Source organism: Sphaerodactylus townsendi, linkage group LG02, assembly GCF_021028975.2.
Source record: "Sphaerodactylus townsendi isolate TG3544 linkage group LG02, MPM_Stown_v2.3, whole genome shotgun sequence".
In the NCBI taxonomy this organism is placed as follows: Eukaryota; Metazoa; Chordata; class Lepidosauria; order Squamata; family Sphaerodactylidae; genus Sphaerodactylus; species Sphaerodactylus townsendi.
Window position 1 is genome coordinate 3,636,814 of NC_059426.1, and position 17,101 is coordinate 3,653,914.

General features: G+C 48.4%; 1 protein-coding gene across 1 annotated transcript in view; it reads left to right on the forward strand.

The window, feature by feature from the left end:
• ERBB4 (erb-b2 receptor tyrosine kinase 4) overlaps window positions 1-17,101 on the forward strand; it is a 751,441-nt gene that overhangs the window by 663,630 nt on the left and 70,710 nt on the right. Inside the window, exons 7-10 of the mRNA XM_048483573.1 lie at window positions 4,390-4,531; window positions 9,729-9,842; window positions 13,419-13,545; window positions 16,083-16,150. Coding sequence (XP_048339530.1) covers window positions 4,390-4,531; window positions 9,729-9,842; window positions 13,419-13,545; window positions 16,083-16,150 — 451 coding nt within the window. The remainder of the gene's footprint in view (window positions 1-4,389; window positions 4,532-9,728; window positions 9,843-13,418; window positions 13,546-16,082; window positions 16,151-17,101) is intronic.

The window sequence follows — 17,101 nt, forward strand, 5'->3', positions numbered from 1 at the left end:
AGGAAGTACCGCCCCCTCCACTTTCCCACTCCACTTACGTGGCTTGTTGGAAAAAGCAGTGGCAGAGAGGAGGAGCCAAGAGAAATTCTGCAAGGGAGCCCAAGGGAGCCCCATCGACTCTTCGGGTTCCAGGCTCATAGCTGTGGGGACTCTGACATCCCAGGTGCCAGGAAGAAGGAAGGCCACCAGGTTTATTTGTGCTGCCCCCAAAACAGGCCACGGAAGTAAACAGGGAGATGTGGAGCCAGGGGCTTAGAAGGGGGATGGTCAGAAACTGCCCAGCACTCCAGATGTATTATGTGGACCCCGTAGAGATTCCTGGGTTTTTTAAATTTGGGTAGGGGAATAGCTCAGTTTACTGAAATGAACCTAAAGGGAACCCACGCAACATTATATGCGATTAATCAGCCAATGCAGTGATGTTTTAATGGACCAGCTTCCTAGAGCAGCGCTGGCCAAGAGGTTGCCCGGAAGTATTTTGGGGGGCTGGGACAGTGACTCAGATGTTCAAATGTTCTACTTAGCGTGTAGAAGGTCCTAGGTTTAATCTCCAGACGAAAGGACTGAATCATAGAATCACAGAGTTGGAAGGGATCTCTAGGGTCATCTAGTCTAACCCCCTGCACGATGCAGTGGGAGGAACCCCTCCCCCTGTAACTCCCTGCTGCATGCCCAGAGGAAGGCAGGAAGCCTCCAGGATTCCAGTCCTTCCAGACCCCAAAATGGTGGTGGCCATTTCCCTAGGCAGGAAAGAATCATCCTTTCTAAAGGCTCAAGAACTGGCTGTTTGATGATTTGTTCTAAAATATTGTCAGGTATAAATGTCAAGCCGGTGGGTTGGTCCTTCTTTTAACCCTTCTTGAAGATGATGCGACGGAGCTCTCTGCAAGGGACCCCGAAGAGCCGCTTCCAATCAGTGTAGACAAGACTTACCTTGGTAGTCAAGTGACCTGATTCAATAGGAGACAGCTTCACGGATTCAAAAGGCGGTCGTGCCATTCTGGCGCCTCCCTGCAGCCCCTGTGTAACCCTCCCCTTTTGGTCCACGGGGTAGTACTGCCTAGTGTGCGTGGACCTTGGGAGGAGCTGCCAAGAAACATTATCTCTCCACCCCAAAGACTTACAACAGCAAATTTAAAACATGCCTACTTTTCCAGTTTGATTTTGATAGATTCTTCCGGGAAGTTTTTCATCCCATTTGGCTAGATATCCTTAGCTTTTAGAAATAATTATTATGAAATTATTAAGCAATTGATGATGATCAGTTACCTCAAAAACAACAGTGGTTAAAGGCAGTGGATCGAGGAAAAGATAAATGAGTTCAAAACAACATTTGTTTATGATATATATTAAGAGAAATTCTGGCACAGTGTCTGTAGCCTTCAGTATCTTAACTGTGGAAATGACTGGAAAAACTCCCTTCCCACCCCACTGCCCCAATACATGCATTTGTCTTAATTTTTGAAAGTTTTCTTGAAAGCCAAGCACTGGCTGCCACTGGAATACAATGAGGTATTTAGAACGCATGAGTTGGAATTAAATGAGAGCCGTCATGCTCTTCATCTCTTAAAGGGTTTCTTGGAGATCTCAGTCCAGAAAATGTAAAGATGCCTGTAGATGTTCCCTTTGATTCAAGGAGGTCTCTAATTATCCTTTTGTGTGTTAATCACTTCATTACAGTTGTACAAGTTTTTCTTTCTAAATTCATAAGTGTTCGATTGCCAAGTGTCAGGCTGAACACACTCAGACAAAGCTAACTTTAGAAAAGGAACTTTATTGATTCATGTGGCCCGAACTACAGGGTGCTGGAACTGAGGATTCGTGTCCTCAGTTCCAGTATTTGTTTTATTTCTGAACTCAACAACAACCAATCAGCTTTCTCCCCCCGCCCAGCCTCTGGCCTCACATTGGCTGTGAAGCTCCGGTGGGATGTAGCTTCTCAGTTTGCTTTCCTGCTCTTTTTGGGAAAAGGCCGGAGCTGGTGCATGCTGGGAGTTGCAGTCTTGACACCCAGGCTCATTTCTACCACACCAGAACATCTGTTTTGATATGTTGGCCATCTTCCGTGGTGGCGAACCTTTGGCACTCCAGATGTTATGGACTACAATTCCCATCAGCCCCTGCCAGCATGGCCAATTGGCCATGCTGGCAGGGGCAGATGGGAATTGTAGTCCATAACATCTGGAGTGACAAAGGTTCGCCACCACTGATTCTAGGTGGAGGCTTCTTAATAAAGAGCAGCCTGTTTTGAATCTCCTAACTCTCCTATAGATCCTGATGTTCGGGGTCGCTGTCCTGCTTCTGTATGCAGTGTTAAGACAGAAGTAATTTTGCAGGTCAGCATATTGCGTGCTAAGGAGGTGCACTAGAGGGGAAAGCTGCGTCCTTTTGAACAGGCACAAAGCTCGTATTGAGAGCCTCCTGTGCTACCGTCTCATTAGCCTTGCCATTTCAGAACATTAGAACATCAGAAAGAGCCTGCTGGATCAGACCAACTAGTCCAGCACTCTGCTACTTGCAGTGGCCCACCGGGTGCCTTTGGGAACTCATTTGCCCACCTGTGGCAGGTAAACCCTGTACTCAATCCCAGCCCCCTGTCCTGCGGCCATCAGGACCCTGCAGGGCCTTGCACAGTTCCACAGGGACTGTAAAATGAAACTGTTCCACTGGGCTTTGGGGGGGGGGGCAGTCGCTGATTGCCTCCCACGCCATTTCCCCCACATACCATCATTACTGGCCACCATGTCCTCTCCCAGGAGGATAGGAAAAGCTGTGCCCAGCCTCTGCTGAAAAGCCTCCAAAGAAGGAGTCTCCACCACCCTCTGAGGTAGCACAGTCCAGTGCCCAACAACCCTGACCGCCAGGAAATTCTTCGGAACGTTTAGGTGGAATCTCTCTTCCCATAGTTTGAACCCATCACTCCTTGTCCCAGTCTCTGGAGCAGCAGAAAACTGTGTCTGCAGCTAGCAGATCCTTGGAAGCTTCTGGGCTGTGTCCAAAGCCCTGATTGGCCCAGAAGAACTTCTGCTGCTGCAATGCCTGATGGGAGAAGTGGCTCAAGAGGATCTGGGGCCGTGGTGGCGAACCTTTGGCACTCCAGATGTTATGGACTACAATTCCCATCAGCCCCTTCCAGCATGGCCAATTGGCCATGCTGGAAGGGGCTGATGGGAATTGTAGTCCATAACATCTGGAGTGCCAAAGGTTCGCCACCACTGATCTGGGGCCTTGCTAGTGTCCCCAACCTCCAGGTCGTCTCCTGGACGTCTCCTGGAAGCATAGCTAGTCTGCAAACAACAGAGATCGGTTCGGCTGCAGAGAATGGCTGCTTTGGAGGGCGGGATCTGTGGCCTCCCACCCCTTCTGAAGACCCCCTCCCCACCCCCCACCACTCCTCAGACTGTATCCCAGACCTACAACAAATCCCCCGCCAGGAGCTGGCCCCCGGGGGCCCCTTGCTCAGACAGGGCCATTGTCTTAACTTAATTTTAACTTAATGAAAATCTTCAGATGACTCTTTGGATGCAACTGACTGCCATTTGGCTGTTGTGGATTGTCGAAGGCTTTCACGGCTGGACTCAACTGGTGCTGATGGGTTTTCCGGGCTGAGTGGCCGTGGGAGGTGGAGGGGGGGGGCACTGCAGGAAGCTGCTCAAGAGCGCCCCCTGCCTTGAGAGCCCAGGTTGGGCCCGATTGCCCAGAGTCGTCCCGCCTCCCCTTCCACAAAGGATGCTGACAGCTGAGAGCTAGACTTTGAGTGGACAGGTAAAACACCAGACAAAAGCAACACTGGTATGAATGATTCTGGTGGGTTTTCCGGGCTGTGTGGCTGTGGTCTGGCGGATCTTGTTCCTAACGTTTCGCCTGCATCTGTGGCTGGCACCTTCAGAGGTGGATCGCAGAAAGAAGTGTGGTATGCACACTGTGTCCAGAGAGAAGGGAATGTTTAGAGGGGTATATATTGTCCATATCCCAGGGTGGGGAACCAGTCAGTAAGTATTTGGGTAGAACTTGCTATGCAAAGGTGTGGTTGACTGCACTGTATTGCGGGGGCGTGTTTCAGCCCATTTACGTTTGCAACAGTATTAGTGAATGCAGATCCTGTGTCCGGGTGGAGTCCATTGCCCATGAACCTAGCATGCCCCTGGCCTTTGATTCTGCTGGTAGCTGCCAGTACTTAAAAACACCAAAAAAGCACATCCCAGAAAACCCACAACAGCCAGTAGATTCCAGCCGTGAAAACCTTCGACAGCACACTGACGATTATTTATTTGGCCACTGCTTAGGGATTTTTTTTGTACTAGCCAGTAAAACAATTCTGCTTTTTGAAAGCGTCAGCGTTCTTCCACCTCCAGAGCGCTGACCCGGCGTGTTCTTCTTGTCTTGTAGGCGTGTTTGAATTTCAACGACAGCGGGGCTTGTGTCACACAGTGCCCCCAGACCTCGGTATACAACCCGGCCACCTTCCAGATGGAGACCAACCGAGACGGCAAATACACCTACGGCGCTTTCTGTGTCAAAAAGTGCCCACGTAAGTGGCATTAATGCTGTCCTGTTCCATCCCACAGAACGTGATCCTTTCAAAACTGTGCTTTAAGAACCTGTTGCTAAGGGCGCCCCTGCACAGCCGCGTTAATTATGCAACCGCTGTAATAATTCAGCTTCTTTCTTTCAGCAGCAATAACTCGAAGTCATAAGTTATTCTGAGAACTGGCATTGTGAGGTGCTGACATTTTAATAACACTCTTTTCTTGAAAGCTTAAAAATCTGTTCAATATTATGGTTTGTGCGGTCAAAATTGCAGCTTCTCTCCAATAACTGACTTGTGAGCGTGCCGGGCGGAACGCTCTCGATCATTTCCTTTCCTTGAGCAACGTCTCATTTTCATTTCCTCTCAGATAAGTGGGAATTATCTTTTGTCTTTGACCTTTTCTCGAAATTCAAGTGTGTGGTCTGGTAATGTCAGTCAGAACAGGCTCATCTTCATCAGAGCACATAAAATATGATTCACGGCTCGGACGGCCTCCAAGGGCGGTCAGCAGGACTCCATTGGTGGGGAGGTAGCAAATGCTTCGTCCTGAGCCGGTGCCGGGTTCTAAAGCGGCGTTTTTCAGGAATGCGTGCAAACTGATTCTAATAAACTCTGCAGGAATAGACCAGCATTAATATTTGGGGGCCGAAGCAAATTTTCTCCTTGGCCACCTTCTAGGCCAGTGATGGCGAACCTTTTCGTGACCAAGTGCCCAAATTGCAACCCAAAACCCACTTATTTATTGCAAACTGCCAATGCCGCAATTTAACCTGAACAACCCCCTCGAACAAGGCCAGCCTGCTAGAGCCTGCAGCAAGTCCCACATGCGCCGCTCTGCGCCTCTCTAGCATCTCTGTCACCTCCCCCCCACCCGGGGCAGCAGCTACCTGGAGCACAGGCACCAGGCCCGCCAGCCGAGTCCTCCCTGCTCACTGAGGTGCATGCACATCAAGTCCAGTGGCCCAGGCCAGCCTAGATATGTGTGTGTGTGTGTGGGGGCATTCCCCTCCCCCATGACAAACTTAGTGCGCGCGTGCCCACAGAGAGGGCTCTGAGTGCCACCTCTGGCACCCGTGCCCTAGGTTCGCCACCACTGCTCTAGGCTCTAGATCCAAAGGGGGGGGTGTTGTCCGTTGGCACAACCTGTTTTTTTTTGGTCTGGGTTTGATTCAGCATCTGCAAGCGCACTGAGTTTATCTATTTATTAATTAATTAATTAATTAATTAATTAATTGGATTTGTAGACCGCCCCATCCCTGAAGGGCTCTGGGCGGTGCACAACAACATCCACATGTGTACAGCATATCATAATCAGTGCATTTGCTTAAACCAATAAAATCCATTAAAAGCAGCCGTCAGTACAAACATCAGGCGTCCTAAAACCCAATTTGTTTAGAGGCCTCCCTAAAAAGAGGGAACAGCCGGACTCCCCTCTAAGAGGGTAACATAAGATGGTGAAATAAATGTATAAAGGTATAAGTGAATACCCACACTTGCACCCCTGAGCTTGGCTACACGCAGAGCAGGGCGCTTTGTCCTTTCCAAAGGACTTTGTTGATAATACGCAGATTTTATTTACTTACTTAGCTTCATTTATATCCCACTTTTCTCCCCAATGGGAATCTGAAGTGACTCTCACCATTCTCCTCTTCGGCTCATTCCGCACATGCAGAATAATGCCCTTTCAAACTGCTTTCAGTGCTCTTTGAAGCTGTGCGGAATGGCAAAATCCACTTTCAAACAGTTGTGAAAGTGGTTTGAAAACGCATTATTTTGCGTGTGCGGAAGGGGCCTTCCATTGCCCCCCACAACAGTGATGCTTTGAAGTAGGTTAGGATGAGACAGCATGGCTGGGCCGAGGTCACCCAGTCGGCTGGGGATTCAAATAAGGCTCTCTCAGATCCTGGTCCAACACTCTTAACCGTTACACCTCCCTGGCTCTCAGGACACAGCAACAAAGATTTTAGGGCCATGCCGTGTCTCTTGACACCCCCTGATGTGTTCTGGCAAGGGCCCTGCGTTTTCCTTCCCCTCCAGCAGTGCTCTGTGCTGGGAGCTGGAATATTCCCCGTGACTCGCCACTCAAATTGCTTCTGTTCTGTTCCTTTAACTTCCCCAGAAGTTCATTCTGTCTTGTGTTTTGCTTCCGTTTAATTCTGGTTTAATTAGGATAATTTCTGCAATTAATTCTTGAATTGGGGCATGCTTTCTTGGCCACAGTTCCTTCAGTTTATTGGCACCTTTCCTTCTCCACTTTGCTGGTGCACTAATGGGCATGGACAGAGTGCTGCAAAAATAATTTTTAAGAACCCTATCAAAATGTGATGACTTGATTGGTGCAGCTTCAGGCACATTTGGCGATGCTGTTAAAATACCCCCTGGGTACCTGACAATTTATACCCCACTAAAACATTCCCTTCTCACTAGACACAGTGTGTAACAGACTTCTCTCTGTGATACACCTCTGAAGGTGCCAGCCACAGATGCAGGCGAAACGTTAGGAACAAGATCCACTGGACCACGGCCACGCAGCCCGGAAAACCCACCAGAACCAATCACATCCAGATTTGTTTTTGTGGCGTTTTGTCGATGTCTACATGGAGACCGGTCAGAGAAAAGAGGATGAAGAGCCTCGTGATTGGAAGGAACTGAAAGCTGTGGCAAATTGCTTGTGTACAACTAGTTTGGGGTGTCTGGAAATAAAAAAAAATACCATACTTTGAATCATCAGATCTAGGAAACAGCCAGGCGATCTGGAACTCCAAAGTCCAAGGTGGGGTTTTGATGAGGCAGGTTTTGAAAGAGTGCCTAAAAGGTCAGTTGTCGCCAAAGAGACCGGCAGACACTGTCATGCTGCAGGGACCCTGAATATGGGTCTCTCCAGCATCTAGGGCAGGGGTGTCCAACTCTGGCACTTCAGATGTTCATGGACTACAATTCCCATCAGCCCAATTGATAAGGTGACCAGATGGTCACCTTTGTGATCTGGGACGGGGGAGGCGGCCGCGCGCGCAGCCGCAGGAGCGCACTGCCTTCTGGGGCTTGCCGTTTGCCGCCCTGTGACAGGGCGGCAAACGGCAAGCCCCAGAAGGCAGTGTGCTTCTGCGGCCGGGCACGCAGGAGGCTGCCGCACTGCCTTGCGCCCCAGAAGGCAGTGCGGCAGCCTCCCCAAAATCGGGACAATTTGAAGAACCTGCGAGACGCGGGACAAATTGTTTAAAGGCGGGACGGTCCCGCCAAAAGCGGGACGTCTGGTCAGCCTACAATTGACCATGCCAGCAGGGGCTGATGGGAATTGTAGTCCATGAACATCTGAAGTGCCAGAGGTGGACCCCCCTGATCTAGGGTGTCCAGTAGCAGCTTCACTGGTAGCAGGTAGAAAGCATGTGACAGCTTTTTTCATGAAGTCATCACTGCAATTTGGTCTCTGGGTCTCTCTTCTGCATTCAAAGGCTTCTTGAGGTGTAAGAATACAGTGTACTATGTCACAGAGGTGAAAGAGTGGAGCAAACTCTTCAACTAGGGCCCTTCGGGGTGAGTTCACACCCTGTGCATCGCTTGGTGATCTGAATTTGTGAAATAGCCGTTGCACGTTGTTGTTTTTTGGAGCACCACATGGGACTCAGCAATTTAGTTGGCACTTTCAGCTGTGGGCCATGCATACCTGTCCTCCTTCACCCCAAGTTTCCCAAGACTCCAAAGGAAGACTCAGACCAGCTTGCAGAGGTAGAACTAGAGTTTAAGCAGCGCAGTCATTTATTTTATTTCATTTTAGTAGATTGAATATGTTGCCCTCACCTCTGAGTCTCACCTCTTTTGTTTGGGCAAAAGAACAAGATTTTGTGTCCAAATGGGATGAGCTCCTGATTAAATTCCTGACAAAGACAGCTGTGAATCACCCACCGGCTGCGGTTGCCTCTGGGGGTGGGATGGGTGGAGCCAAGGTGACCGCTTCCGCTTAACGGAGGGCGGAAGCGAAGCCCGGGCCATGTTGGGCAAGGGCTGACGTCACCAGGAGGGGAGGGCGGATCGACCCTTTAAAGGGGAAAGCCCTCCTTTGTTCTGGCCATGTGCTTCGGCCAGCCAAAATCCAATTTTGTATTGCCCAGCCAATACAGGGCATCCGCCCGTTGGAGCTTCGCTAGGAAGCAGACAGGCCAGATCAAGACCCATGCTACGCCTCACGCTTCTGTTTGGGTTGGCTAATCAAATGGCTATGGCCAAAATGTTTATCCCAGCAAAGAGTCCAGTGTGGTTATTGGAGAGGATTCACCCAGGAGGTTCCCACCCTCAGAAGGCAATCGTAGCTGTATCCTAATCCCCCCAGGAGCATTTTCCCCAAAGCCAGTGGAGAAAAGTCCACAACAACAGAGTGGGAACAGATGCAATCCCCCTCCTCCCCTTCCATGGACAAACCTGCAACCTGAACTGGGCTCCCCTGCCGCGTCTTCTGTGATGCACTCCACGCGCTCCAGGGTCCTGCTGGATTTGAGCCTGGGTGCATTTTGTCTGCACCAGCCCAAGTGCCCCACCATAAATGAGGGGGGGGGGGCTGGGAGTGACTTTTTGACTTGCGATGGCTTGCAATTAAGCCGGCAAGCTGTGCGCACTTGGTCTTACGGTTGGGATTAGAGTGGCATCTTACTGACTTGTTATTGAAATAAATATATTTGTGGGGGAGAAGCATTTGTATTCCCTTTTGGCCATTGTTTTGGAAAGTTAATTGCCACTATCTTCAGTACTGAATACACAGGGAATGTGGGCTCGCATCTTGAATGTGCTTGAGACCAAGATAATTCAAAGACTCTTTCATTTGATCCCGTGGTTGGTTACCAGCTTGGCTGTGACTGTGTCTCCTTTGATGCTAAAATAACATTTCAAACATATTCCAGAATACAAACCTCATTAAGATGAAGTTACAGCATCAGCATCTTGAGGGAAATGAAAACTTTTAAAGATTGTTGAAATTAGCAACACCAAAAAGCAGCGGGAATACAGGCAAACACAAGCTCAGATAAAACTTCCAAGATAAAATGCGGCATCTGAGACAAGTATATGAAACGAAACAGGGGGAAAGCAGCAGCGGAAATGGAGGGCCCACGCATGACTTGCCCCACTGGCTCTTTGTTAGAAAAGGATTCTCAGAGGAACCATTGCAGATGGGTTGTTTTTCAACACAGTGCTGTCCTTCTTCTAGATAACTTTGTGGTTGATATCAGCTCTTGTGTACGAGCCTGTCCCAGCCCCAAGATGGAAGTTGAAGAAAATGGCATTAAGACCTGCAAACCATGTACAGACATCTGCCCCAAAGGTAGGCTGACATGTCTTGGCATTTTACCTATTTCTTTCTTTACATCGTTGGTAGTTCTCTTTTCTCTCTGGGACTCAAGGTGGATTGCACACTGTAAATCCACGCAGTAAATTTCATGATGCTTGTATGATGCCATTCTTATACTTAGGAGTGCTGTCCGCTATGCTAGGGGTCCCCAGTATAGTGTCCATGTATGTTGTGGTGCCTGTCGACATCTTTCCTAGTCCCGCCGAGTGTTTTTAGAAGGTGGGTGGGGCCAAGCAGAGGTCTCGCCCAGCAGGGCTGCTGACTCACCACTACAGATCTGATTGGCTGTGCAAGGAGCAGCAGTGGTGTAGGAGGTTAAGAGCTCATGTATCTAATCTGGAGGAACTGGGTTTGATTCCCATGCTGGCAGGGGCTGATGGGAATTGTAGTTCATAACATCTGGAGTGCCAAAAGTTCGCCACCACTATACTAGATGGCAGCTGGCCATGCTGGCAGGGGCTGGGGCTGATGGGAATTGTAGTTCATAACATCTGGAGTGCCAAAAGTTCGCCACCACTATACTAGATGGCAGCTGGCCATGCTGGCAGGGGCAGGGGCTGATGGGAATTGTAGTTCATAACATCTGGAGTGCCAAAGTTAAGCCACCACTATACTAGATGGCAGTTGGCCATGCTGGCAGGGGCTGGGGCTGATGGGAATTGTAGTTCATAACATCTGGAGTGCCAAAAGTTCGCCACCACTATACTAGATGGCAGCTGGCCATGCTGGCAGGGGCTGGGGCTGATGGGAATTGTAGTTCATAACATCTGGAGTGCCAAAAGTTCGCCACCACTGTACTAGAGTGTGCCCTGTGGTGTGTGTAATTTCAAGAAGAAGAAAAACAGCATACAAGGGGTTAAGTCACAAGAGGCCTGAACTCATCCACTGGGGATCATTTTCTTTGGGCGGTTGTTTCCCCCAAAATGTCTAAAAATCATAAAGTTGGAGAGAATTTAGCTCCCTCTTCTCAGCCCACCAACCTTGGATGCCCTTGAAATCACCATTCCTTGTTGCTTCCCGTTAATTCAGTCGCAGAACCGGTCCTTGTATGGGCTGGCTGCCTTCACGTCCTGTGTCGTGGTTGTCTCCTATCACACGGAACAATGCAGCCCATTTTGCCCCTTCCAGTCATAACACACATCAACCACCTCGCCAGCCCCCCTCTTCCTTACTGTGGAAGTCCACGTTTTTACCCACAGCACCATACATATAAAGCCCACATTCAATCACAGAAATAAACAACACACGTAGTATTTACATCCCAAAATACCACACTATTCCTATTCTAACATGAAAGAAATTAAGTCAGTTTCTCCCCGCACAGTCACTGATGCAAGGTTGTCCATTTCTCCAGTGGATACTTTTGACTAGCCATTCATTAGCTGCAGGAGTGGAAAGTAACTTAGCTGTCTTGCATGGACTATCTCAAGAGAGATTAAAAATTCTTTGTAAGCAATGTGGTTGCCACAGTAAGTGTTTCCTGCACCTCGTTCAATAAAGGAGTCTTTAAATCTAGCCTGACTGGGAACTGAACAATTTGCGAAAGAATCGATACAGTTAGAGATAATTAAGGTTGGTCATTAGTACCGTGCAAAAGCAAGCGTTGCTTCCAACACTGCGCATTTTCAACCTGTTTTGAATAGCAGCGTGGAATATCCAGTTTGCTTTAAATGCAGTCATCATGCCAACAAGAAACCATTTGCATTGTTCTAAACAAATTGTAGAGCTCTTAATGAAATTACACACCCTAAAATAACGTTTATCAGGTATAATATTCCTTTGATCCATTTCTCAGAAAAGCTCATCAGGGTCTTCAGTTCATACAGAAAAAAAGGCCCGTTCTTGGTACAGAGATGCCTCATTTGGTCATTATCAATATATTTCACGACCCTTACTGAGACATTTGCCCTCATCAAAGAGCGGCTACTAGCAATGGATTATCAACAACTGCAGAGTTTGGCCAACAAATCCTGTTCGCCAATGAACGTGGCAATTCCATTTGTGCAGGGAAACCCAGCCTACTATATTGCAGCGCTTACCAACCCTATATATAGGAGAGCCTACATGCTGGCTAGATTTAACATTATGCCATCCCCGCTCCATAGAGGAAGACTCAGGGGTCTACCAAATGATAAGAGGCTTTGCCCCTGCAGTCCAGGACAGTTGGATTCCTTTGCGCACATTCTCCTCCACTGCCCACTTTACCAGAATCCAAGATCCAGCTTATTATTACAAATCATTGACTCTATGAAAACCCTGACAGAGCTTGAAAAAGTAAATATGCTCTTAAACTATAATGACCTTGACTGCTGTCTCGCAGTGGCAAAGTTTCTGGCTGAGGTTTGCGAACTGAACTGATGATCCAGTGTGAAGTTTTATCTTGTAATTTTAATTGTATTTATGTTGTATGTTCTGTATGCCAATAAAGGCTTATTGAAAATATATATATATATATTTCACGTTGAACTCATTTGAAGTGCAGGCCTCAATGAAGTGACCCTTTTCTAAGCTCACTGACTAATTGACTTAGAAAGGCATAAACCCACTTGGGATCACGCTGTTAATCTGTTTGCCGCAATATTTTGCAGTCTGCATTCAAAAGAGAGATTGACCTGTACAAACTGACATTCCTAGAATCTTTTCCACCCTCTGGAAAGACAGCGGCTCTTGGACAATGCCAAGACTCAAGTACGGATCTGGAACGAAAACTGTGATTAAATGTTACACCCAACCCAACGAGGGGCAGCGGAATCCAAGGCCTGATGAGGCGGCTGGGGAGGGTGGTGTTGTCTTCAGAGGAGGGCTTTCAGGTGGTGCAGGGAAGCAGCCGAAACGAAGAAGAAGAAGAAGAAGAAGAAGAAGAAGAAGAAGAAGAAGAAGAAGAAGAAGAAGAAGAAGAAGAAGAAGAAGAAGAGGAGGAGGAGGAGGAGGAGGAGGAGGAGGAGGAGGAGGAGTTTGGATTTATATCCCCCTTTTCTCTCCTGCAGGAGACTCAAAGGGGCTGACAATCTCCTTGCCCTTCCCCCCTCACAACCAACACCCTGTGAGGTAGGTGGGGCCGAGAGAGCTCCGAGAAGCTGTGACTAGCCCAAGGTCACCCAGCTGGCGTGTGTGGGAGTGCACAGGCTAATCTGAATTCCCCAGATAAGCCTCCACAGCTCAGGCAGCAGAGCTGGGAATCAAACCCGGTTCCTCCAGATTAGAATGCACCTGCTCTTAACCACTGCACCACTGCTGCATCAGAAGCGCTGATGCAGTGCTGTGCGCCGCATCTGGCCACGGTGGAAGGCTGTGGAGGCCTGTGGATTTGCCCCTCTACCAGGGTTAGTGCCCCAGGGAGGAGAAATCTACTGGCGTAGGGCCCCTTCACTGCACCTGGATTGGGCTGCAAGTCCTAGCCCTGTCTGATTTGAGGAAGCCTGATTGTTCTGTTTTTTTGTTTTTCCTGATTGATTGCCTATTAGCCGCACTTCTTCATGAATTCTGATTATATTTAAAATCTATCAATATTAATGCATAATTTTTACAGGGTTGTTTGCTGTTTTGCAGCGTGTGATGGCATAGGTACCGGAAGTTTGATGTACGCGCAGACGGTCGATTCCAATAACATTGACCAATTTGTCAATTGCACCAAGATCAATGGGAATCTGATCTTTCTGGTCACTGGGATCCATGGGTGAGTGCAAGGATTTATGACCTGCTGTGGACTCTGTAGGCTGTGCCCTTTCTGTGTCTTTGAATGATGGAATGAAAATGTCATGTCAGCATTTTGCCTGGGGGGCGGGGGGGGCACGTGGCATTGGGAGGAGCCATGTTGCAGCACTATGGGTGGGATGGATCCTGATTTATTATTTATTTATTTATTTATTATTTATATACCGCCCTCCCCAAAGGCTCAGGGCGGTGTCCATCAACACTAAAACAATTTAAAACATCAAATACATAATTTACAATAAAATAATATATAAAATACTAAAACTACAGATGGCTTCAACCCCTCCCTCCCCCTCTTTTATGTACCCACGGGAGGCCAGATGTTCTTATGGCGGAGTTTACATCATCCCGGCTGGCCAAACGCCTGGTGGAACAGGTCCGTTTTACAGGCCCTGCGGAAACTTTGTAAGTCCCGCAGGGCCCTGATCTCACCTGGAAGCCTGTTCCACCAGGTAGGGGCCAGAGCCGAAAAGGCCCTGGCCCTTGTAGAGGCCAGCCGGATCGCCTTGGGGCCAGGGATCACCAGTAGGTCCACCAGACTTTCCCCCAACAGAGGAAACATCCTTCCCCAAAGAAAGGATCCTTCCTCCATCAGAAAATCCATTCTTCACTGCAGGAAGCATTTCTCTTAGTGGAAGGGACTCAGAGCGACATTACTCGAGTGCGCAATGCTGTACAGAGTCAGCTTCAAAGGGGACGCGAAGTCTCCCACGTTATCTGTGTTCTGCGCAGACCCGACATGGTGGTGGTTGGTTTTTTTTAATCCCAGCACACCGACAATGCCATGAACTCAAAACAACTGCATTTCTGGTTGTAGGATTTGATCACCCATATTAAAGGTGTAGGGCAGTGGTGGCGAACCTTTGGCACTCCAGATGTTATGGACTACAATTCCCATCAGTCCCTGCCAGCATGGCCGATTGGCCATGCTGGCAGGGGCTGATGGGAATTGTAGTCCATAACATCTGGAGTGCCAAAGGTTCACCAACCACGGGTGTAGGGTCTTTGTGTTCACATTCTGAATAGTTCTGGGGAAGACTTAGAGGCTGTTGTCTGGGCAGGCATAATAAGATTCAGGGAAGCACAGGGGCATGTGGCAGCTGGCGGCGGGGCTGACAGTCGCATGGTCATTGCTTATGTTAAATCTGCGTCTTCCCCAACCCCTGTGCACCAAATTGAGGGAAGATGGGTAGTTGGGGTGTCCGCCCAGCACCTGGCAACCTCTGCCTGTCTGAAGCAGCGGTTCAGATGGAATCCTCACCGTTCACATTTGCTTCTACTGTTCCTATCTTGTTTCAGATCAGCACGTGTTAACAATCTGCCGCTGTTCCTTTTTTCCCCCTGGACTTTCAAAGACTGCTGTGCAGTCCCGATTCGACGGTTTTCAGTTCATGTCTTTTTTTATCCCTGGTTAACAATGTATGTACACGCATCAGTACACCGGGTTTACCCCATGTTCAGCCATTGAAGGTTTGAATCTAACTGGGACACAATCCTATGGTCACATCAAGCTCTGGCCATTTGCTCCATCTCTACTCATACTGCCTTTCTTTCAACACCAAGTGACCTTTGGCCTTAGATATCCTTTTGCTCTGGATTTTTGAGTTGGGAGGGCAGTGGGGCTGTTTGATTCTACTGTTGGGAAGAGCAGAGCTGGCAACTGGAGGCTTAGCTTCTATCAGGCTTGTCTCAGTGAGCACTTAGTGCGCAGGGTGTCCAACTCTTGGTGCCTCCAGATGTTCATGGGCTACAGTTCCCATCAACCCCCCTGCTGGCATGACCAATTATGAGAATTGTAGTCCATGAACATCTGAAGCACTCAGAGTTGGACACCCCGGACTTTATGCCACAGAGGAAGCAGCTCTTGTTCAAACCATTTAAAACAACCCTTCAAAATCAGTCCTTTGTGTACAAAAAAACACCCTTGTTTGTTTTTGTAATTCCTCAATTGAAAACATTTCAAGCTTCTTTTTATTACTCACATTCTGGAAACGCAGCTCTAAATCCACTCCAAATTATGACACTTGAGTTCTGATCTGAGAAATATTTCCATCCCAATCTGTGAAGAAATTCAGCAAACTAAATCACATTCATCAGTAAAATACCACTGACCCCCCCCACATCACCAGTTTTAATTTTGGAATGAAAGCCAATCTTTCCTTTTAGTGTCTTAATTTCTTGATTTTCCTTCTGTATTTTATGCGTTGTGGCTTTTTATGCCACAGGATGATAACTTTAATGACATGGAATAGTATACATAGGTGGATCCCACCTGCTCTTTTCCCCTCTTCACTCTGTCCCTAGATAGGAACGGCACCCCAGGGTCCTTCAGAGCTTGCCAAACCCTGGCTTGATCCCTTCAGCTTTCATTAAAGGCTTCATATACGGGCAAGATGCCAAATGAATCACCAGGTGGCTGCCGGAGGGTGAAATATCAAAGTGACTTTCAGAGAACTTTCTTCCTCTTTCTGACACGTCTCCCTTGCAGCCTTGTTACAGATGTTTCCAAGTCACTGTAGGAAATCTATCCAATGTGTCACTCGTGCTGTTGAATTTGAAAACGGGAGGTAGGAGTTTATTATATCCTCCTGCAGACCCAGCCCTCAGCTAATTGCCCAGGTAAATATGTGGATGCGGCCTCAGCTGATTCACTGAACCATAATAGACTGTGCCATTTATTTATTATTTAGATTAGAAGTTGAAGATTAGAAATTAGATTAGAAGTTAGATTAGAAGTTGGGAGTTGGAGTTATTCTCCACTTTTGCCTTCTGAGGGTGGGAACCACCTGGGTGAATCCTCTCCAATAACCACACTGGACTCTTTGCTGGGATAAACATTTTGGCCATAGCCATTTTATTAGCCAACCAAAACAGAAGCGTGAGGCGTAGCATGGGTCTTGATCTGGCTCACCTGCTTCATAGCGAAGTCTACCAGATGCCCTGTATTGGACTTCGGCCCGAAGTTGGAAGCCTGCCGGGCTGACGCCCTGGCAAGAGGGTGATCCCCATTTGCCGGTTCGACAGGGCAGTTGCCTCTTGCCGCCATCGGCACCTCCAGACATACCCATGCCACCAATCCATGACAGAAACATGCAACAACCGACAAAACCCAGAGAGGTGGTGGGCAAATCACCGGGCTGGCTGAAGACATGGTTGTGAAGAAAGGAGGGCTTCCTTTAAAGGGTCAATGCTTCTCTCTCCTGGTGACGCCAGCCCCTTGCTCAACATGAAGCCTGGCTTCGCCTCAGTTAAGCCGAAGCGTCACCTTGGCTCGACCCTCCCACCCCTTCAGAGGCAAATCACCAAGAGTCGGGTGGGTGATTCACAGCTGTCTTTCTCAACCGTAAGGACCCACAAAGTGGCTTACAAAGTCATTCCCTTGCTCTCCCCACAACATACACCTTGTGAGGTAGGTGGGCCTGTGAGTGTTTGGGGAGAGAACTGTGACTAGTCCAAGGTCACCCAACAGGCTTCATGCATAGGAGCAGGTAAACAAATCCAGTTCACCACTCTTGTGG